Raw genomic sequence first — 24,656 nt, forward strand, 5'->3', positions numbered from 1 at the left:
GGTTTTGCTTCTTCCAGATCCAATTTGTGTTGCAACACCCCGGGCAGCACTGAACACCCCTCAGCCAGTACGCTTGAGGCTGGTCAAATACTCCCAATGAGATTCTGTTCAGCCTATCACACAACTCATTTCTAATAGTAACCATGAACCCCTCTTGACATGTACCATAATAATACAGTGGATGTTGGGACTTTAAACATAGCTGCAGGTATGTCACTCTACACTAACTCTGTACAGCTATCTCCTAATATATTGTTCTTACAAAAATTACTTAACAAAGTTAGGCTATTGGCAAAGAAAATGTTTTCTGTCCAGTGTCTGTTGAATTCTGTGCAAAACGTAGCAGTTAGTCTCAGAGCACAGTGCAGAAATTCTCCCTCCCCCCCACTTATATGATTTCTTTGACAATCTACCTGTAATTGATTAATTTCAGTAAACACCAGTGTCCTCCTTATATTCTGTAACCCAATTACACTGTTACTGTTGTTTTTCTTTAGAAAATAGAGCAATTGCGCGCAATTCTACACAGTTTCCATGTTGGTTATACCCAATGGTGCCATTTCTCCACTCACAATACACTTTCACCAAAGCAGCGCACAAACAGTTCACAACCTGCGCTGTTGGAGAAATACTGTCACCCTTGGCCCCACAGCCAATAATCATCCAATTTGAAACTCTGATAAATCGCCCCCTTTACCCGAGACAACAATGAGATTCTGTTCAGCCTATCACACCCCTTATATACCCACCAAGCCGGCCCACAACAAGTCACTCCCTTCCTGAGCTACACGCTGCCGACGTCAGAAGTAGGAGGTGGTGATAATAATGGGACTCAACTCTTCTATTTATTCCATGGGATTCCGTGTAGTGATTACATTGTCTCATCTTCTCTCCATTCAGGTTCCTACAATATAGAATCCTCTCAGTATCTTCTATAGAAGAGAATATTCCTGATTGATCCATCAAGGATGGAAAGAGACAGGAACAAGATGGCGGAAAGTCTATTAAAGCTCACCCTAGAGATCATCTACCAGCTTACTGGAGAGGTGAGAGATTCTGATGATGTCATTACATCATTCTTTTTATAAACTAGTTATATTGAAAATTGTTTTTACAGTACAGAATAAAACAAGTCAGTTAACACAAAGAGCAAGTGTATGTATAAAAGACATGAACAGGGGGCAACACGGTGGCTCAGTGGTTAGCACTGCACACTTGCAGCGCTGGAGTCCTTGGTTCGAATCCCGCCAGGAACAACATCTGCAAGGAGTTTGTATGTTTTCTCTGTGTTTGCGTGGATTTCCTCCCATACTAAAAAAAAGAAATACTGATAGGAAAGAAAAACAAAAACATGAACATAAAATAAACTTAAAATGCCACATCGCCGCCCCAAATAGGGCGCAACCCATCACAAGATAAGCCCATCAAGTAGGCATAATAAAATGGAAGACAAGAAAGTAAGACATAGATAATATAACCCGTATACTCAAATCTTCAAATGAATGGACGAAACTCATAACAATAAACACCTTGGCAAAGGTCCATCATAAGAGTGCGAGAGGCTGAGGATACTCCAGGCGGTCCTCCAACCCTCACGGCGTAATTGAATTTAAGGCAGTTTGAAGCAAGGGGGCTTTATATTGAGTTACAGGAGAGCTGCACCATGTGGAACTTCTGGGGACACCCCATCCTTTTTGTATATAACTTGTTTAAATGGGAAAACAGAATCAACGAGTTTCCGCCACAGAGATACTGATGGAGGTCTCGGAGACATCCATCTCAACGCAAGGGCTTTTCTGGCATGAAATAAAGCTTCTCTTAGGAAGATCCGAACGTGGTGCTGCCACAGTTCCTCATCCAATATGCCAAATAGGCAGACCTCTGGAGTAAATGGGATAGGCTGAGCAAGGACTTCCGCCAGGAGATCCACAACCTCTTTCCAAAATTCCTGAATGATCGGACACATCCAAATCATATGCCAAAAGTCCGACTGTGGACAAGGACACCTGAAGCAACCTGGATGGGGCAGTCGTCCCATTTTATGTAGGCGGGAAGGGGTTAGGTAGCATTGATTATGGATAAAGATCTGAATGAGTTTGATTAGCTGCGGACGATACATACTGAGGGGATTCAAGAATATCTGGAAATGTCTCGTTCATAAGACAAGGAGCATTGGTGAGCCATCATGTCAGGGCCAAGTTGTCTAGCGACAACTAGAGCAACATGATATCCTGGTATCATATAACAGTAAAGCAACATATGGTCAAAAACTAATATATATGAGACTGAGATCAACCCGCAAAATGTGAGTTCGTGTTTGTGGTCCATCTGGACCTCTCACCTACATGTCCTCAGGATCAACGCCACAGAGATCGAGACAAAAAAGAGAAACCAGTCTTCCACATCCTTAGGTGAGGTGAAGAACTAAGACCTGTCATCATGGATGAAGCCAAGTCTAGCAGGATAAACCATGGAATATTGTATAGCCCTTTCACAGAGCTTTCTTTTCATGGTCACAAAGGATGCTTGGGTCTTTTGAAGAGCAGCTGAGAAATCCGGAAAGATCGCTACTGCAGATCCGTTATGTTTAATCTCACTGACCTGACCTGCTGCCCTTAGTACAGTATCTCGGTCCGTACTATTGATCAGGTGGGCCAACAAGGGACAAGGAGGCGCATCCTGAGGAGGCAGCCTAGCTGGAACCCTATGAGCTCATTCTACTGCAAACATAGGCGAGAAGTGGGAATCCGGCAAGGTGTCCCACAGCCACTTCTCCACAAAGGTACAGGGGTCAGTACTCTCCACCCACTCCGGGAAGCCCAGAATCCATAAATTATTACTTCTCAGTCTGTTTTCCATGTCATCCACACGTTAAGTCCAGAGACTAGCTGTCCTCTCCAAATCTTCAATCTCGGCAGGAAGAGGATGAACAGTGTCCACCATCTGAGAAACTCGGTCCTCCACTTTGCACACCCTACCCTGCAAAGTTTGGAAGTCCTGGCAGATCAGGCCAAGGTCTATTTTTACCTCCTTGATTTTCCCAGTTAAGGATGAAGTGCTGGCCTGGATTGCCTCCAATAGTTGTGTAGTACCTGTATCAAGGTGGGCTCGGCATCCTCCTCTGGTAGATCTGTAGGGAACACCTCAGGTGACGAAGGCGTGGAGGGAGGGGCAGCTCCGGTGAAACCCCTCAGGCAGTCAGAAATGGAGGCCGGCTGCGGGTGACTCATTTTTGAGAGTCGATGACCGCTCTTCCTGCGTACTGTAAGAGTGGGTATGATGACGGAGGATGGAGTGAAGTTTAGCAATCTGGGAAGCCTTCTTTCCTCAGAGCCCCCCAGACCAGCACAGTCCCATCAGGGATTATAAGCAAAGTCTCCAAAGAGGTGCAGAAAATTAAATAGTAGATGATACGCCAGGTCGCCAAAACGGATAAAAAATTGGAAGCAACAGTAACTCAACAATCCAATAATGCATGTAACAGTCGTCTTTGGATTATAAGCAGAACCTCCAGAAGAAAGCTGACAATGTAGTTATGAAAGCAAAGGTAGGCTGCAACACTGTCAGGACCACAGGATGCCGTGGGTGATACCACAGGAGGCCTCCAGGTCGAGGGACTACCCCAGAATTGTGTCCCAGGCGATAGGAGGCCCTGGGGCTCCAGGAATAGGATCAGTTCAGGATAAGTAGGCTCTAGTTGGAGCTGTGCTTAGATGCGTCCAGCCATGTCAAGTGCTTAGCCACGTCCCCCACATTATATCATTCTTGTCTATAGTAATAACAGATGAAATGACTGGAGAGGTGAGAGATTCTGATGATGTCATCATGACATCATTCTTATCTATAGTAATAACAGATGATATGACTGGAGAGGTGATGGACTCTGGACATGTATGTAGTGAGATTTATTAATGTGTCTCCCCATAACCAGGATTACACAGTTGTGAAGAAGACCTCTAGTGGGCGCTGTGAGGTCCCAGTGTATGATGGATATGGAGGAACCCTGAGCCCGATCCCGGGGCCTCCACCTCACCCCCTGATACAGGAGGAGATCAATGGACAGAAGATCCTAGAACTCACCAACAAGATACTGGAGCTGCTGACTGGAGAGGTGACACTGCTGGGAATGCTGGGACATTATACAGTAACTGGAGGGGTCGGGGTGATGACTGTATCATTGTGTTGTCAGGTTCCTATAAGGTGTCAGGATGTCGCTGTCTATTTCTCCATGGAGGAGTGGGAGTATTTAGAAGGACACAAGGATCTGTACAAGGAGGTGATGATGGAGGACCACCAGCCCCTCACATCAGCAGGTAATAGACATGACTATATACACATGGACTTCCATTATTTGTATGTCCAGAATGAATTCAGTTCCTGTCTGTGTTTCCTACAGGTAGATCCAGTAAGAGGACAACACCGGAGAGATGTCCCAGTCCTCTTCTTCCACAGGATGATCAGGTAGATGGAGATATTCCCTATGATGTGTAGACGGGCTGTGAAGTCCTTGTGGTCAGTCTTGTTGTATCCAGCAGTATTATATGGTTATATACATGGGCGGTGTCATTGAGCCGCCATCTAATATGTTTATCCGGCTTCTCACAGACCTGCAGCTACTGTCAGGACATCTTTCATCTTCATGCGGATTAATGATCTAGAACATTCTCTGTGACTTCCCCATTTGTCTGGTGACTTTTACATTATTTGTTTCACAGATTTTCCATCAGGATAAAGATGTGAGCGACATGAATGCTATATCTATGAGAATAAAGGAAGAGCCCTATGTGAGTGGTGATGAGGAGTGTGAGGAGGACATTCCTACAGGGACCCGCCCAGGTGAGGAGTCACCACTATATAAAGCACAGAAGGGTCACTGATTCTATTCAGACATTGTTTAGACTATTTGTTGTTCCCCGATTCAGGTAAAATACTAATAATACCTGAATCTAAATGTGATACCGCTATAGGGGGTAATAAATGTAGTATAGAATAGAACGGACAGCAGGAATATGGACTTGACATCGATGTGAACGAGGCAAATTTCTTCCTCACCGGCTGTCAGTCCTCGTGAAGGGAAAGAATTTACCAGAATTATATAGCAGATTATTTCAGGTAGCGGAAAAATAATCCTCCTGCTCGATCTTCAGGCAGATTCCACCTCAGAGCTCTATGGAAATAAATGGGAGGTGGAAAATCCGGCCTGGCCAGTAAGGAATCTGATGGAGATTCGGGGGCTGATTTGGTAAAGTGGAAAAATTCTTCTTCTGATTTCCTGAAGCAGCTTCTACAAATGTCACTGTGTAAACCTCACCTTAGACCCCAATCACACTATGGAATCCGGACTAGAAAATCTGGTCTGTACATCAGTCACATTTCCCAGCCTGAACTCTGTCCACACACCAGGACTCTCCGTATCTTAGTGATCTATGACGCTAGGAGTCCCTGCTTCCTTGTGACTCCACAGACCCTACTACATACTGTATGGGACAGCAGATCCGCGCTGAGTTTAGGCTGAGAAATCCAGCAGATGTGGTTTGGATTCTATTGTGTGTATGGGGTGTAATACAGTAAGATTTATGGCATCCTACAGTATTATTCCACATAAGTGGCCATATTTAAGCAGCCATGGATTGTGTTCACCTCTACAGTGACCTAGAGCAGTGGTGGCGTCTCCTGTCCCGCTTCATTACTATTCACTATCACTGACCTCCGTCTCAGCACAGTGAATACTAATGAAGTAGGCCGCGCTGCTGTCGTTTGCTGCCTGTGCCACTGACTTCACTTCTTCACACGGTCTGAAGCGTCTCAGGCAGCGGCAGCTCAGTGGGGAATATACTTATAAGGTTATGTTATTCAAAAATAGTAACATCAGTTTTCTTCTTGTCAGATGACTGTACCAGGAGCTCAGAGGGACATCTGATATCTACAGATTATAAAGCAGAGGATCATGGTATCACACAAGATCCATATGAAGAACATGTCATTACCCCAGATATACCCTCAGCCCTTCAGGAGAAAGGTCTCTCTTCCAATTCATCACAATCTGTTAAGCAAAATGAAAGATGCAATAGAGATGTTATACATCAGAGAATTTACACAGGAGAGAAGCCATATTCATGCCCAGAATGTGGGATATGTTTTAATCAGAAATCAAGTGTTGTTGAACATCAAAAAACTCACAAAGGGGAGAAGCCTTATTCATGCCCAGATTGTGGAAAATGTTTTATGGGTAAATCAGATGTTGTTATACATCGGAGAATTCACACAGGGGAGAAGCCTTATTCATGCCCAGAATGTAGAAAATCTTTTTCTCACAAATCAAATCTTGTTCAACATCAAAAAATTCACACAGGGGAGAAACCATTTTCATGCCCAGAATGTGGGAAGTGTTTTACTCATAAATCACATGTTGTTGAACATCAAAAAATTCATACAGGAGAGAAGCCATATTCATGCCCAGAATGTGGGAAATGTTTTATTCTTAAATCAACTCTTGTTGAACATCAAAAAATTCATACAGGAGAGAAGCCATATTCATGCCCAGAATGTGGGAAATGTTTTACTCGCAAATCAAATCTTGTTGAACATAAAAGAACTCACACTGGGGAGAAGCCGTATTCGTGCCCAGAATGTGGGAAATTTTTTACCCAGCTATCAATTCTTGTTAGACATAAGAGAATTCACACAGGGGAGAGACCATTTTTCTGCACAGAATGTGGGAAATGTTTTACTCAGAAATCACATCTTGTTGAACATCAAAGAATTCACACAGGAGAGAAGCCATATTCATGCCCGGAATGTGGGAAACGTTTTATCTCTAAATCAGAACTTGTTAAACATCAGAGAATTCACATATAATCGTCAATCCTGTTTTGCATCTATTGCAGTCGTAAATCTTAGTGGGGGTCTCTAAGATTGTAGAGATTTGTAGTCTCAGAAAGGTTGAACAATAGCTTCAGGGTGGGACAGGGATACTTCAGTGTCGTTTTTGATGTAAGAAAAAAAACTCAGTGGGCTTCCATGGATGGAGAAAATTTTCCAGAGAGCTGCCGCACTTGTTAGTGAACTCATAATGGATCCTTTTAGTGCTTTTGTGTTCTTCATATTTGGTGTCTAAACAGTCTTTCACTTTGCATCTGTCTGTCAGTAGGTCCACCGGTGATTCCCTGTTGCGTTTATGGGAGGTTTCAAGTTTTTGTATTTGAGTAAGTCGGCACCTTGTTGAATGAAAAGTCCTGCTCACGCTCTTTAGTGCTTCACATTGTATCGGGAGAGGGGTCTTGTCACATTCGTGATGGTGAAAAAGTTTGTAGTGCCTTGTAAAATCGCCACTGTGCATGCTGGGTGTTTTAAAGGCTGGGGATAAGAGTCTCGCCCCAATCACCTCTAGAATGATCGGGGATAATCAAGAAAGGTGATGAACGTTTGGTGAACGTTTTGGTGCACTGAAGTTCAAGTTCGGCTCATACCTAAAGCTGGTTGATTGACTACTGAACAGCCAATCAACTAGTTTTAAGCCAACAGACATCACAGACATGCCCAGATTTGTTTACTATTGTGGGCACTTTCTATCAAAGGAAATCTTTCAGGGTCTATTGTTTATGCTTGGAAGTTGCCTGCAGTCGGCTGACTGGATTTCTTTTTCCTGTGAACGTGAAGGCTTTGTTACAGCCTTTGTTACCAACCTCCCGCCCTTTCCCCCCACGTGTTAAGGAAGCATGGCAAGAGAGGCAGATAGTATGGAGGAATAATCAACACCCTGTCTCCCTGGATGGCTTCAGACGTGACAGCGGTAAGAAGAAAGGAGGAGGGCTTGCAATGAAAGATGGTGCATTTTGGGGGCATTTTGTGGTTAAGTAGCCATAGCGCTGATGTAAGATATCGAACTGATGCAAGATATTGAGCTGTGAGCATGAGATCTTATTACCTACTAAAGTAACTATCACATGTTATCTGTATTATCAACATCACTTCGCACAGAGAACTAAGTAATCCTGAATTATCTTTTCTTTTTAGTTGCTATCACTCCTAGTATCTCTCTATCTGCTATGAGCTTGTATGTGTTTCTCTCTTGCTATATACTTTACTATCCATGATACTGTATCACACTGAATTTCCCCATTGGGGGACTATTAAAGGATTATCTTACATTAGGTTTCCTGTAGTAGTAGGATGTCAACACTTAGTTTGTGCATGTTGTAGAGTACCTGGGTCTTCATCTACGGGACGTTGAAGCCTCTGATGTTCAGGGAGCACAACTGAAGTCTGGCCATTTCTCGGGAAGGCAATACCTGTAAAAGAGAAGAGAAAAAAGAATAGGGGTGAGGAAGAAGGGAGGGAGGAAAGGAAGAGGGCGGAGAAGAAGGGGTGGAGGGTTAGGTAGTCCAGGCATTAAGTGTTGCCTTTTTAACCCTGAGACCTAACCCAGAGGAAGGGTAAAGGCAAAAGTGTTCTATGAACAAACCTTAAGGACAGGGATGTCCAAGTCAATATGTTTCTACTACACTAAAATTATCAAGAAAAAATGTAAAGATACTGATCTTGGGTCTCGGACAGAAACGTTGCTTATCGAACTCTATGATTTAGTGACGTTACACTGCGGCTTCTTATCATACATGGAGTCTGATATGTTGTAATAAAATACACAAAATAAAGAAATCATTTGGAGCGCCGTCCATCCTTTTCCTAAGTTTCTCATCTATCCCAGCAGCCATCCCCCACTGCTCTGACACTTATCACCTATCCTGACCCCGCCATCATCAGAACAGGACTCCTGCATTTGCACTACTGCTCCAGTCATCTCTATGGGAAGGCTGATAGGAAGTAGAGCTCAGCCTTCCATTATCTCTGGCTGTCCCAAAGAGATGAAGAAATTGGTATCATGTTATTCATTGGGAAGAAACAGGACCCGTGTTCTTGGGATCAGTGGGGGGTCCTAATGGTCACATCCCCAGTGTACAATTGGTAGGGAATTATTTGTTTTGACTAAAATATTTTGACTTACTTGTATAGAGCCAACAGAAATCCCCCTTTCAATGCTCCTCCACTAACACCTTGGTACCAGATTCCACACAACAGCTCCAGAGATCTTCTGCAGTTGATGTCTTGATGGGTCTGAGCAGTTCGAGTGGCACAAGATGGACCTACACCATATTAGGCAGGTGGTTTTCTAATAATGGCTGATTGGTGTAGGTACAGCAGTGTTTAATATTCGCTCCAACAGACTGAAATATCCTGCACCCAACACTTTCTAAGAATAACATTTCACTTAATGCTGATGAGGTTATAGTGTAAATATAATCCTTGATGAATATAGACAAGTACTGACTAGATGCCTGGTATATACCCGCCGAATTACTGAGTTACTATGAATAATAAGCAAGTGCTAATGGCTGCTTTATAATGTCATCCCCTGTAGAAAAAAAAAAAAAGTGGAAACATTATCAAACTAATGACATTCATATGGACGATACATTAGAACCCAATTATTACATGTGACGTGGAGATTCTGACGAAGGGATAGGGCTCATATAATGCACCCCCATGTTCCCTCTTTCTTACTTTCTCTATAACATCACACTTTCCTGTACAATGCACAACATCTCCACCCACAGAAGAGTCTGATCACATAGTCATGATGTCATCAGAGGTCCTTTAACCCCCCCCCCCCCTTCCCCAGGAAATAAAATCTGCTGTGAGCAGACGGCTGCTGTACCCGAGGAGGTAAGTGCTCGCTCTCAGCCCTTCTCATACATTCAGTCTCCCTCACTTCCAGGCTGCAGCCTCTTCTATGGTCAGACTTTTGGCTCGGTGTCACCCCCTAGTACTGGCCACATGTTCTCCTCCCTCTCCCCAGCATGGCCTCAGCTCCGCTCCCCCCTCCTCTGTAGCTCCATCTATATCTGCACTACATGGACACTAATGGACGCCCAAACCTCCTAGTGGAGCCGAGTAATAGAATCTCCCTGTAAATCCTCCGAATCTAGAAAGAGAACATAATCCAGAATCACACCCAGTATAAAGACCGGTTAGTGGCCCCAACATGGTATAATGTCCTTTTGTGGCCCTCACATATTATAATATCTTTTTTGTGGCCCCCATATAGTATAATGCATCCATTTGTAGTCCTCACACACTATAATGTTCTCCTGTAGCCGCCACATACATGTCAGGAGTGTCTCTTCAGCTGCTGCTTCTTTAAGGTTCCTATGACAACATGGAAGCTTTTCTGTTGTATACTTCCATGACTCGACCTATTTGCAGCTTAAGGGACCTTTATAAGAATACTTTTTTTATATCGGCACTGACTAATTTAGTTTGCTTACTAGTTTGGCTCTTCTACTGTCTGTGAATACCTGCTTGCTTACTGACCGCTTGCCTCTTGTTTCTGTATTGATGTTTCCGGCTGGATTTGTGACCCTCGGCTAGTTTCCCAGATATTGCTTTTGTCTCCTGTGTCTGGTTACTATGTTGTCTCCTGGTTTTTTTATTCTTCTGTACGACTCCTCTTGTATCCACGCCACAAGTTTAGTGGACTTTATGTTTGGTTTCTGCAGCATAGCATATATTATTAGTAAATTTATCTGTTTGGTGACAATTCAGATCCCCAAATCCAGCTCAAATGCAAGTTCCTTGCGGCGAGCGCTGGTGAAGGCATCTGGGGATCCGTCTTGGCTTGCTGAGATGTGCTACTTTTAGATAGTTGTCTCTACTGCTCAGTTATCAGCCAATTTCTTGCTATTGCTTTTATTGTGGTCTTGCATTTAACCATAGCAGATTACTCGGCCTGCAGTCACCAAATATCAATATGAAACATATTCAGACTCTGGTGGATCAGATGCAAGGTATGTCTCAGGTGGCTCAAGATTTAGCTGAGAATGTTCAGTACCAAGAGTTATCCTTGATCTGAGCCTCAAAATCTTCCTCTGTTCCAACTGAACCTAAGATAAATCTGCCAGAAAGATTCTTTGGAGATAGAAAATCTTTTGTCAACTTCAGAAAGAGTTATACTTTTGTCTGCGACCTCATTCTTCTGGAGATGAACAGCAGGGAGTTGGACTCTTTCACTCCTGCAGGGTGATCCCCAGGTCTGGGCATTCTCATTAAGTCACAAGTTCCTGAACTGTATTCTGTGGACACATTTTTTGCCGCCCTGGGATTGCTGTATGATGAACCCGATGTCCAAGTTGTTGCTGTGTCGCATTTGATTTCTCTCTGGCAAGGTCGTTGGTTAACGCAGGATTACTGTTCTGAATTTCGTAGATGGTCCGTTCATGCTCAGTGGAATGATCCTGCACGTAGCTGTCATTTCCGCAATGGCCTCTCCAACTCTATTAAAGATCTGCTGGTAAACTATCCACAACCAGACACGCTAGAAGAAACCATGACCCTGTCCATGCGCCTAGAAGAGTTTACGTGAACGTGAAAGATGAACCTCAGCCTCCAATCTTCTATCTCCCTCTGATCCCACTCCTGAGCCACCTCCTGAAACAATGCAACGTGGTTCTGCCATATATTTGAGACAGCAGAGAGACAGTCACTGGTGCTCTGTATTAGTGCAGGGCTGATGTCATGGGAAGATGTGTATAATTGGGTGTCATCAGCATAAAGATGGTACCGGAAGCCAAATCTGGTGATGGTTTGTCCAATGCGGGCTGTGTAGAGAGAGAAGCAGGAGGCCTAGGACTGAGCCCTGAGGAAGCCCAACAGCAAGGGAAAGAGGAGAAGAGAGACATAGGCAATGGGAAATCCTTCAGTCCCCACCCTGAACTGTCATTGTGGATGTGTGTGTGTGATGCGTTAAGACCTTCCAAATTTCACTTTTATGGCCCTTAATGTGAGCCTAGATGAATGTAGTTGAGGCTGGGACCGGGTTGCTAACTGGTGGCCTGCTTTGTCTCCCCTGCCCAATATACCTGGCAGGAGTGCTGAAACACCACCCTCCTCCTCCACCGTTGAATTGACCCCAGCTACTGGCGTGGGGAGACGTCAGCAGACCGCGCTGAAGCTCATCAACTTGGGGGGCAGACAGCACACTGCCTCCGAGGTCAGGGATGCCATCCTGGCTGAGATGGCAATGTGTTGTTCCCTGCTACACCTGGGCCCAGACATGGTCATGTGTGATAACGGCAGGAACCTGGTAGTGGCTCTGGAGCTTGCCAGCCTCCAACACGTTCCATGCCTGGCCCACTTCTAACTTAGTGGTGCAACGTTTTTTGAAAACATACCCCAATGTACACAAGCTACTGGTGAAAGTGCGGCGCTTGTGCGCCCACTTTCGCTACTGTACAGGAGCCGCTGATAGCCTCCAGCAATGCCTCCATCTGCCAGAACACCGGCTGATGTGCGACGTCCCTACACACTATAACTCAACGTACCACATGTTGGGTAGAGTGTGTGAGCAGCAGAGACCTTTGATGGAGTACCATGTCCAAAACCCAAGGGTTCCTCAGAGTCAGCTCCCGCAGTTTCTGCACCATGAGTTTCCATGGGTGGCAGACTTATGTGAAATCCTTTCCCATCCTTTCCACTGGACATGAAACATTAGCATGCGCTCATCACAACTCCGGATATGGGAGCTGTGTTAAGCAGGGTGCAGGGTACAACGCAGACCAGGCCTGAACTGTGGTTATGTGCGGTTTTCAGTATGGGGACAGTGAGCAATTGGAAGAGGAGTTGGTGGACGACGAGGCCACCGACCTGACATGAACAGGGTGTCTAGAAACAGAGGCATAAACTGGGGTGGTGTCTAGGGGCAAAAGCAGTGTAGATGTGGAGGGAAGCTAAATCAACAAAAAAGGTGGCTAGAAGCAGAGGCATAAACTGGGGTGATGTCTAGGGGCGAAAGCAGTGTAGATGTGGAGGGAAGCTAAGCAGCAAAAACGGTGGGTAGAGGCAAAGGCATGCAAAACTCTACCCTGTTGCAAGACTTATTCCTAGGTCTGGGACACGTTAATCAGGGGCCACTCAGGGGCCTACTGTCATCAGGAGGGACACGTTAATGGCCCCCCCTGGCCAAATTACCACCACTGAGGGGCCTAGTGTCACCAGGAGGGACAAGTATAGGCGCATGTTATGGGAGTACCTGGCCGACCCCAGCTCTGTCCTCTCTGATCCCTCTGTGCCCTACACTTACTCATTTTTTTCTGCAATACACTACTGTCAAGTTCCCTTGGGATCTCAGAGGAGGTGGCCTCAGTTCATGAGTTCCCTTGGCAGTTTGCTGTAAGAGAACCCTGGAGCAACCATCTCCCAGGCGTTTCATTGCAGGCAGAAGTACAGCACAAGCCACCCACATGCCCAAGCCTTTAGCGGCCTCATCTCAAAACTGCTGGCCCTGGAGATGTTGGCGTTTATGCTTCTGGATACCCAGGCCTTCCGTCACCAGATGGCAGCTGGGGCACCTTCCTATGCTGGGCCTAGCCGTTACTACTTCTCTTGGTGTGCTGTCCCCGCCTTGCGCCTGCACGTGTCCCATAACATCAGTCGGGCCCAGAGCTCCGCCCTTTGTTGCAAAGTCCACTTGACCACCGACGCATAGACAAGCGCCTGTGGTCAAGGATGCTGCTTATCTTTAATGACAGGCAGGGTGAATGTAGTGGAGTCTGGGCCCGGGGTGCAAACTAGGTTGGTCTATCTTCTCTCCCAGTCCAAAATTCATGGCAGGAGTTAACTGAAAGTCTACTACGCTGCAACCTCCACCCCAGCTATAAGTGGTAAACGCTGTAACACTGGTGTGGGGAGATGACAGCAGGACGTGCTGAAGCTCATCAATTTGGGGGACAGACAGCACAGTGCCTCCGAGGTCAGGGTTGCCATCCTGGCTGAGATGGCAATGTGTTTTTCTCTGCTACACCTGGGGCCAGGAATTTTTTTCTTGTGTGATAACGGCAGGAACCTGGTAGCTGATCTGGAGCTTGCCAGACTCAAACACGGTCCACACATGGCCCACGTTTTCAACTTGTTGGTGCAAAGGTTCTTTGAAACCTACACCATTGTGCCTGATATACTGGTCAAAGTGTGGCCATTTTCGTAAGCGAGAAGTAGCCTCTGCTAGGCAGAAAACATTCAGAGCACACTCCTCTCATCTTCGCACCATTGGCTGGCGGCGGAAGACGAGGGGGATGGAGTGGCATTTGATGTCCCTGTCCCACACGAGGCTTGAGGGTGCACTTCAGTGCATCCCATTGCTTTACCACAGATGGTGTGAAGGGGAGTGGAAAATGGAGGAAATGGAGAGTGACCCTTACAGTGGGGGCAGCAAAGTCATGCCAAGTAACACACTGGCACACATGGCTGACTTCATGTTGGGTTGCTTTTCAAGAGACAAAAGCATAGTTCACATCATGGAGAGCAAACAATACTGGATTGAACAAAAAATTGGATTGAGCTGATATAGCGTGACTGAATTGCTGTGTATCACATTTAGCTTTAGGGGGGAGACCCTTAAAAATTGGATTGAGCTGATATAGCCTGACTGAATTTCTGAGTCTCCCACCTAGGTTTTGGGGTTACACACCCTGGATATCTGGATTGAGCGTACATAGCCTGACCTAATTGCTCTGTATCCTTGTTTTGGGGTTACACAGCCTGAAAAGCTGCTTTGCATGTATATAGCAAGAAGTAACTGCAGTGTATTGCTGCAATTTTTCAAGAAGCAACAAAATTCAAGTTTTTATCTCTCAGCTATATGGACTTGTAAATGCAGTGGATTGCTATTTTTCAGCCCCCCCCCCCCCCAATTCAAGCACGCCCCCTTGCTTTTACAGCAGCCAGTCAGCCACTACCTGCAGTCGTGTTCACACCCAAGAGTCTGCCCCTCCTTCTTCCCAACATGCCCAATCTTCCCAACAGAGTCATCCCACCCTTGCCCCCTCTAAATCTGTACTCCAAAAGCTGAAAAACGCAGTTGTTATGATCTGGAGATCTCTGACCAGGGACTGGCCCCTGACTGATAACTTCTCAGCCAAGTGTAAAAGAAAAACACAAAAGAAAAACAAAAACTTTGGAAGAAGTTTGGAATTACTCGTGTATGATACTCCTAATCCCTGACTTGCACACTAGAAGGAGCCGTGGGCCCGACTAACTGATCTGACTGGGCACAGACACAGCCGGAGAAATAACTCACCTACAAGGGAAACAGTAAACCTGACTTGTTTCACATTTAGAAAGGAGAGGTAGATACAGAGAAAGCCCCGCCCAGGTGTCCAACTGGACTAACGATGAATATGAGGGAGCAGAAAGTATAGTGGAGAAAATAAACGTGAAACACAGAAATACTGACACTAAGCAAAGGGAAAGGAAAAGCAGATCTTAGTATCACACACAAAAGATCGCGATCTACTTTCATGTCCGCAAGACTGGTGAAATCACATGCACCCATTATAGTACATGGGGTTCGTTTGCTCTCACTGCACACTGCTTGCTAGTGCGTTCGGTAGTCTCTTCGGGCGGGGGGTTCTCCCTGAATGGATTACCAAACGGAGACGTGAACTAAGTGTAAGCAATAATATTAAGTTATACCAGATCCAGAATAATCCAGAGCCATGCGGCTAATAAGGAAAGACTTAGCAGCTGTCAGTGGGTACATTATACTGTTATAGGACACCCCTGAGATATATCCCATCACACAGTATATGCCATAGTAATGGGAGCGGCTGCAGTATATGATGTAACATATAATCATAGTAATCCGTATACTTATCTGGATACAGACTGTAAATACTCCTAAGTCACCGGCTACACATGAAGAGCAAGAAATACAATAATCCGCTGCAGTATTTGTCTGATATCCATTGTCTAAGTGCATTGGGCCCTAATATGGAGGTCACATATAGATCATTAGATGCCATATAAAGGAAGAGAAAATAATAACCCCAGCACTTAACTTTTCCAGATACAAACCCCTTCTTCCTGAGGGGGGGGGGGGGGGTCCTTGGAGCTACAAAAGTCTGGCCTCCAATCTGTTCCACCACACCAAATTACCCCCAGCCGCAAGCACTGGCTCAGGGGCACCATAACACCCAGAATGGCAGATACCACATATAATAACCCCCTCCCCGGGACACCCCCAGCAGGAGCCCAAAGACCAGCCAAACCAAGATAAATAATCCTAAGGGAAACTAACCACCATGTTTCCCCACCTCTGACAATATCAACCAACTCCAAGAACCCCCCACCAATTAAAAATAACCTGTATACAATAAGGGTATACACAGTATGACCCGTATACAGCCCTGAGAAATTACATAGAAATGATTAACTTTACCCTATCCCCAGTATGATCAGTAATAGCACAGAGCTGGAGGTGTATACAGGGAGTATCAGTGCGGCCTCCATCACCATCACTACACTGTATATCTGATATCAGGCTGTCCCTCTCTCACCTCAGGGTCTCCATTACATGTCACCTCCCAGCTCCACCATAGAGAGACCCTCAGTCCCCAGGACTCATGTACAACCTGCATTATACAGCAGTATATATCATAGATCAGCCATGTCTGCAGTGTGTGAGGTAAATACATGAGGGGACTCTGTGACTGTATATATCCTGAGGTAATACTGCAGTATATATGATAGATCAGCCATGTCTGCGGTGTGTGAGGTAATTACATGAGGAGACTCTGTGACTGTATATATCCTGAGGTAATACTGCGGTATATATGATATATCAGCTATATACTGCAGTGTGTGAGGTAAATACATGAGGAGACTCTGTACCTGTATATAACCTGAGGTAATACTGCAGTATATATGATATATAAGCTATATACTGCAGTGTGTGAGGTAAATACATGAGGAGACTCTGTACCTGTATATAACCTGAGGTAATACTGCAGTATATATGATATATAAGCTATATACTGCAGTGTGTGAGGTAAATACATGAGGATACTCTGTGGCTGTATATATCCTGAGGTAATACTGCAGTATATATTATAGATCAGCCATGTCTGCAGTGTGTGAGGTAAGTACATGAGGGGGCTCTGTGACTGTATATAACCTGAGGTAATACTGCAGTATATATATCAGCTATATACTGCAGTGTGAGGTAAATACATGAGGAGACTCTGTGACTGAATATATCCTGAGGTAATACTGCAGTATATATCATAGATCAGCCATGTCTGCAGTGTGTGAGGTAAATACATGAGGAGACTCTGTGACTGTATATATCCTGAGATAATACTGCAGTATATATGATATATATCAGCTATATACTACAGTGTGTGAGGTAAATACATGAGGGGACTCTGTGACTGTATATAACCTGAGGTAATACTGCAGCATATATGATATATCAGCTATATACTGCAGTGTGTGAGGTAAATAAATGAGGAGACTCTGTGACTGTATATATCCTGAGGTAATACTACATCATATACAGTATACTTGGTTATACTACACTAGTAGTGCTGCGTAATGTGAATGTGGTGACACCAGCGCTGTGTGAGGTGATAGACCCCAGTCTTATACTCCCTGATACAGCAGACATGTTTCCTCCAGTCCTTGTGATGAGAGAAAGAGAAGAAGATGGATGAGACAGGAAGTGACATCTGATCCAAACTCCTCCCTCCCTACAGTAACACACTAAGCTCTATATACTCCCAAGGCTGTATATACACACATATATACTCCTAATATACAGTCATGGCCAAAAGTTTTGAGAATGATACAAATATTAATTGTTACAAAGTCTACTGCTTCAGTTTTCCTAATGGCAATTTGCATATTCTCCAGAATGTTATAAAGAGTGATCAGCTTAACAGCAATTACTTGCAAAGTCAATATTTGCCTAGAAAATGAACTTTATCCCCCAAAACACATTTCAACATCATTGCAGCTCTGCCTTAAAAGGACCAGCTAACATCGTTTCAGTGATTGCTCCATTAACACAGGTGTGGGTGTTGATGAGGACAGGGCTGGAGATCAATCTGTCATGATTAAGTAAGAATGACACCACTGGACACTTTAAAAGGAGGCTGGTGCTTGGCATCATTGTTTCTCTTCTGTTAACCATGGTTAGCTCTAAAGAAACACGTGCAGTCATCATTGCACTGCATAAAAATGGCCTAACAGGGAAGAGTATCGCAGCTAGAAAGATTGCACCTCAGTCAACAATCTATCGCATCATCAAGAACTTCAAGGAGAGAGGTTCCATTGTTGGCAAAAAGGCTCCAGGGCGCCCAAGAAAGACCAGCAAGCGCCAGGACCGTCTCTTAAAAGTGTTTCACCTGCGGGATCGGGCTACCAGCAGTGCAGAGCTTGCTCAGGAATGGCAGCAGGCAAGTTTGAGTGCATCTGCACACACTGTGAAGCGGAGACTCTTGGAGCAAGGCCTGGTCTCAAGGAGGGCAGCAAAGAAGCCACTTCTCTCCAGAAAAAACATCAGGGACAGACTGATATTCTGCAAAAGGTACAGGGAGTGACTGCTGAGGACTGGGGTAAAGTCATTTTCTCTGATGAATCCCCTTTTCGATTGTTTGGGACATCTGGAAAACAGCTTATTGGGAGAAGAGGAGGTGAGCGCTACCACCAGTCTTGTCTCATGCCAACTGTAAAGCATCCTGAAACCATTCATGTGTGGGGTTGCTTCTCAGCCAAGGGAATCGGCTCTCTCACAGTCTTGCCTAAAAACAAAGCCATCTTAAATTAAAGCCATCTTAAATCAAGATCCAGCAACTAGATGTTTTTTATGTAATGGTATTCAAGTGGTGGCTAGGAGGGGCTATACCATAGGTAATAGAATATCCCCAAGACTATGTGAAAGGACTAAATCCAGTACAGACACATGGTTGTCTATTAAGGGGTGTTATAACTGTGGATTGCCAAGGTGTAATGCATGTAAATTCATTAAAAAAAACTAAAGAATTTTATAATTCGGAACATAACAAAATCTATAATATGGAGTACTTCATGAACTGTAATAGCCAATACGTGGTATATGTAGGGGAGTGTTTAACATGCAAATTGTTATATGTTGGCTGTACGATACGAAAATTTAAAAATCGCATTTCAGAACACGTGTCTGACAGTGGAAAAAACTTGGATAATATGTCTAATTTGTCCCGTCATTTTGCTAGTATTCATGGAGGGAAAGTAGACTCATTGAAATGTTACGCTATAGAACAAGTATGCAGGCCCATAAGGGGAGGAGACTGGCGTAGGAAGTTGTTACGTAGAGAGGCTTTCTGGATTATGAAATGAAATACTCGTTCTCCAAGGGGTCTAAATATAAGATCGGATTTGGCGTACATTTATTAGGGATTTTAGGATACTAGGTATCAATGAAATAATAAAAAAAAAAAACGTACGCTGCTTGATACAGGCAATTTCCATGATTATATAATGTATTCATTGGAGTAGACTAATAATAAACAGAGGTTTAACTTCAATATAGACAGTACATAGGGTATTAGCTTAGGGCTAGTAGTCAGGAAAATTTTAGTAGCTTCAGTTAATCCGAGGCATAAGGACATCGGGACTATTATAAATAGAATTTGGATAAAAAATGTGTTCCAAGTACTTACCTTTTGATGTGGATTCCATTTAGGTACATTTGGGTGAGTATAGGTCATAGGTAATCTCGCGATAAGTTGAGCGGCGTCAGAATTATGGGTTATGTTCACGTGTTGAAAGTATCACATGATCGGCTATTATGTGAATGAGTATTTGGGATTGGCATCTGTTTACTAGTGGTATACAACATCACTAATCCACTTCAGGACATAGTATACATATGTATATACTCGTGAACACTAGATACCGGTTTATGATTGTATTTCTGGAGTTTATAGTTAGGGGAGTAGAACATGCGTATATTATATATATATATATATATATATATATATATATATATATATATATATATATATATATATATAGTGATTGATAAGTACAATACGTGAAGATATAAGATTGGATATATTGATGTGTTGTTATGTACAACTTAAGAATGTAATGGAATTTATGTTTCAAAAAATATGCAAATAGGTAGATCTGATATGGGCCGAAAAAGATGACGTTGTTAAGAAGGTTGCAGCATACTGATTTTGGATTTTTAGGGGATAAAGATCTAAAAGATGTTATTCATGTATAAGAAAAGGAGAGAATATAAAAGTATGGATGTAATGAGAAGTTATGTTAATTTGAGTATATTGTGAAGCACGGCAGACTTAGCGATATCACGGGTTTTATTAAGGGTTAAAGTTGGGTTAATTGGAAGGTGGTCACACCCCCTAAGAAGTATTTTTAACTAGAGGGTTCAGTAGTTTGTGTTAAGCCATGAAGAAGGAAGTGTTCCGAAACGCGTAGCTATTTTACCAGCGATACGCTGAGTCTGCCGATGCAGTACCTTCATGTACACGGACTTGATTTTTAATTATGAAGCAATAAAAGTTTGAAGATTTTATATCATCCGGAGAGTGCTGGAATTTCTTCATATTTCTGGTTTCATGTTGCCGAGTGGAGTCCATCGGTATCCTTGCATCCCGGACTATGAATATATATATATATATTTGCATGACAAGTGGGTGAGCTGGACATTTCTATATTTTATATCATGAATAAAGAATGGGACCAGAATGTCCTCCAAGATCAACTTCTCCCAACCGTCCAAGAGCAGTTTGGCCATCAACAATGCCTTTTCCAGCATGATGGAGCACCTTGCCATAAAGCAAAGGTGAGAACTAAATGGCTCAGGGAACAAAACATAGAGATTTTGGGTCCATGGCCTGGAAACTCCCCATATCTTAATCCTATTGAGAACTTGTGGTCAATCATCAAGAGACGGGTGGACAAACAAAAACCTACAAATTCTGACAAAATGCAAGCATTGATTGTGCAAGAATGGACTGCTATCAGTCAGGATTTGGTCCAGAAGTTGATTGAGAGCATGCCAGGGAGAATTGCAGAGGTCCTGAAGAAGAAGGGTCAACACTGCAAATATTGCAACGGTGCAATAACTCATTCTAACTGTCACTATAAGCTTTTATTACTCAGAATATGATTCCAATTCTATTTCTGTATGTGATAAAAACATCTGACAAACACACAGAAAAACCAGAGGGAGCAGATCATGTGACAATAGAAGATTTGTGTCATTCTCAAAACTTTTGGCCATGACTGTACACACATATATATTCCTAATATACACACATATATACTCCTAATATACACACATATATACTCCTAATATACACACATATATAAAGCTTAAAGCTGAACCAGTCTGTATAAATCTACACAATTACTACACAAAGAGGCAACTACTGGAGTTATTGGTTCCCCCATCCCAAAGTCATGTCCCCCTTTGCTGATGGCTCCGGGGGTGTCTTACATATCACACACACACGTCACCACTACACACACCTCAGCTCTGATACATGCAGATAAAACACAGACAGCTCTGCTACATAGACATCACACACATATGGCCCCATTACATACACCACACCTCCCAACCATCCCAGATTCAGCGGCACATTCCCGGATTCCGGGTTGTCCCCCTGGTTAGCAGGAAGTATGTTCCAGTTACAACTCATCTGCATCCGGAGGCTCAGATGAGTTGAATACACTGGTGAATGAAGCAGGAGCTGTCACAGCTCAGATTAAGAAGGACATTGAACAATGGGGGTCACTGGAGGAGAACATTAAAGCATAGAAGTAGCTGGAGGGTGTCCTGTCCGCCTCTAGTTGCCTCCAGTTTAATGTCCCCCTCCAACTACCCCCACTGTTTAATGTCCCCTCTAGTTTAAACTGGGGCACGAGGAGACGGACTTAATACTGAGGGGAAGTTGGAAGGGAACATTATAACGTGGGGGCATATAATGTACGAGTGACTGTAGGAGGATTATACTGTGTGGGGGCACATGGAAAGTGAATAAGAATGGGCGGAGTCAATGTAGAAGTGGGTGGAGATAAATTTGATGCAACGCGCTTAGCGCAACGCACATTTTATCCTCTTTCTGAGATAAAGTAAGATAGATCTAAGCTACATACACATCACACACAGACAGCTCCACTACATACATGTCAGACAGACATCTCTGATACATACACATCACACACAGACAGCTCCACTACATACATGTCACACAGACAAATCTACTACATACATGTCACACAGACATCTCTGATACATACACATCACACACAGACAGCTCCACTACATACATGTCACACAGACAAATCTACTACATACATGTCACACAGACAAATCTACTACATACATGTCACACAGACAGCTCTGATACATACACATCACACACACACAGCTCTGCTACATACACATCACACACACAGCTCCGCTACATACACGTCACACACACAGCTCCGCTACATACACGTCACACACACAGCTCCGCTACATACACGTCACACACACAGCTCCGCTACATACACGTCACACACAGCTCCGCTACATACACGTCACACACACAGCTCCGCTACATACACGTCACACACACAGCTCCGCTACATACACGTCACACACACAGCTCCGCTACATACACGTCACACACACAGCTCCGCTACATACACGTCACACACACAGCTCTACTACATACACGTCACACACAGACAGCTCCACTACATACACGTCACACACACAGCTCCACTACATACACGTCACACACACAGCTCCACTACATACATGTCACACAGACAGCTCTACTACATACACGTCACACACAGACAGCTCCGCTACATACACGTCACACACAGACAATCTCTTCCCCCTCACTACACCCTGCACCTCACAGCAGGTCTCCATGTTGCTCCACTACACAGGATACAGGGGAAGGTCCTGCTTACAAGTAAAGACACGCCTATCTGGTCATGTAACATTATAACGAAAACAGCAGGACCTGGTCATGTGACTTCTTGACTCCTCCTACACCTATGACATCATCACAGGTCCTGTGAGCAGACGGCTGCTGTACCCGAGGAGGTAAGTGCTCGCTCTCAGCCCTTCTCATACATTCAATCTCCCTCATTTCCAGGCTGCAGCCTCTTCTATGGTCAGACTTTTGGCTCGGTGTCGCCCCCTAGTACTGGCCACATGTTCTCCTCCCTCTCCCCCCTCCTCTGTAGCTCCATATATATCTGCACTACATGGACAGTAGTGGACGCCCAAACCTCCTAGTGGAGCCGAGTAATAGAAAGTGAATCTCCCTGTAAATCCTCCGAATCTAGAGAGAGAACATAATCCAGAATCACACCCAGTATAAAGACCGGTTAGTGGCCCCAACATGGTATATTGTGGCCCCCACAAACTATAACACCTTTCATGTGGCCCCCACACACTATAATGTCCTCCTTGTGGCCCCCACACACTATAATGTCCTCCTTGTGGCCCCCACACACTATAATGTCCTCCCTGTGGCCCCCACACACTATAATGTCCTCCCTGTGGCCCCCACACACTATAATGTCCTCCCTGTTGCCCCCGCACACTATAATGTCCTCCCTGTTGCCCCCGCACACTATAATGTCCTCCCTGTTGCCCCCGCACACTATAATGTCCTCCCTGTTGCCCCCGCACACTATAATGTCCTCCCTGTTGCCCCCGCACACTATAATGTCCTCCCTGTTGCCCCCGCACACTATAATGTCCTCCCTGTGGCCCCCGCACACTATAATGTCCTTCTGTGGCCCCCACACACTATAATGTCCTTTCTGTGGCCCCCTCACACTATAATGTCCTTCCCTGTGGCCCCCACACACTATAATGTCCTTCCTGTGGCCCCACACTGTATAATGTCCTTCCTGTGGCCCCCACACACTATAATGTCCTCCTCGTGGCCCCCACACACTATAATGTCCTTTCTGTGGCCCCCACACACTATAATGTCCTCCCTGTGACCCCCACACACTATAATGTCCTCCCTGTGACCCCCACATACTACAATGTCCTCCCTGTGGCCCCCACACAGTATAATGTCCTCCCTGTGGCCCCCACACACTATAATGTCCTCCCTGTGGCCCCCACACAGTATAAAGTCCTCCCTGTGGCCCCCACACACTATAATATACATACATACATACAGTGTGACAGGTCTCCATAGCATTTAATCAGTTACAGTAAAACTTTTTACATAAAACTTCAGAAAAAGTCTCTTATTTCCTGAGGATTTTGTGGATTCCAGTAATTCTAGTTGTCTTAGGACTCGGCTGCTTTCACCGGATAAGGACCGCCATATGTGGGTATTGGGGGCTCAAGACCCCCTGGGTTATGTTGTCGTAGGCCTAATTGAAAAAGAGGAAGTTACGCGAGCTCGGGAGACACTTGCAACAGACACGGCTGTCAGTTATTCAAGTGTCACACTTTATTGTACAATACATCAAGTATATACTCGTATAGTCACAGACAAGCAGCGAGACATATGACCTTATTACGTCATGTCAAAAAGCAGCCGAGGCTGAAAAGCCTTTATCCTTAAGACCTTTATACATAGTTTCAGTGTTTTGCTGCTTAGAAGACAATTTAAGCTGAAAGAAGCTAAAGATTTGTGCTGACGAACAGTTTCAGCTCCCCCTCCCCACCCTTGTGGTTTCCTCTGTAAGATATACAGTTTCCAGAAGATATTTTAACCCTTCACAGTATAAACTGATATTAGGGTGCAGTCGGACACAGAAGGGCAGAAGGGTTATTTGGT

General features: G+C 44.5%; 3 protein-coding genes across 3 annotated transcripts in view; 2 read left to right on the forward strand and 1 right to left on the reverse strand.

The window, feature by feature from the left end:
- Positions 1-24,656, reverse strand: part of LOC142191151 (uncharacterized) — a 1,229,165-nt gene that overhangs the window by 54,872 nt on the left and 1,149,637 nt on the right. The window lies entirely within an intron of this gene.
- LOC142190554 (gastrula zinc finger protein XlCGF66.1-like) lies at positions 694-4,563 on the forward strand. Its single transcript, XM_075262300.1, has 3 exons — positions 694-1,046; positions 3,932-4,313; positions 4,397-4,563. The coding sequence occupies exons 1-3, from the start codon at positions 969-971 to the stop codon at positions 4,489-4,491; spliced, it is 555 nt and encodes a 184-aa protein (XP_075118401.1). The 5' UTR covers positions 694-968; the 3' UTR covers positions 4,492-4,563.
- On the forward strand, positions 5,528-7,371 carry LOC142207614 (uncharacterized). Its single transcript, XM_075276692.1, has 2 exons — positions 5,528-5,532; positions 5,802-7,371. The coding sequence occupies exons 1-2, from the start codon at positions 5,528-5,530 to the stop codon at positions 6,856-6,858; spliced, it is 1,062 nt and encodes a 353-aa protein (XP_075132793.1). The 3' UTR covers positions 6,859-7,371.

The sequence above is a fragment of the Leptodactylus fuscus genome, chromosome 1 (assembly GCF_031893055.1).
Source record: "Leptodactylus fuscus isolate aLepFus1 chromosome 1, aLepFus1.hap2, whole genome shotgun sequence".
Classification (NCBI taxonomy): Eukaryota; Metazoa; Chordata; class Amphibia; order Anura; family Leptodactylidae; genus Leptodactylus; species Leptodactylus fuscus.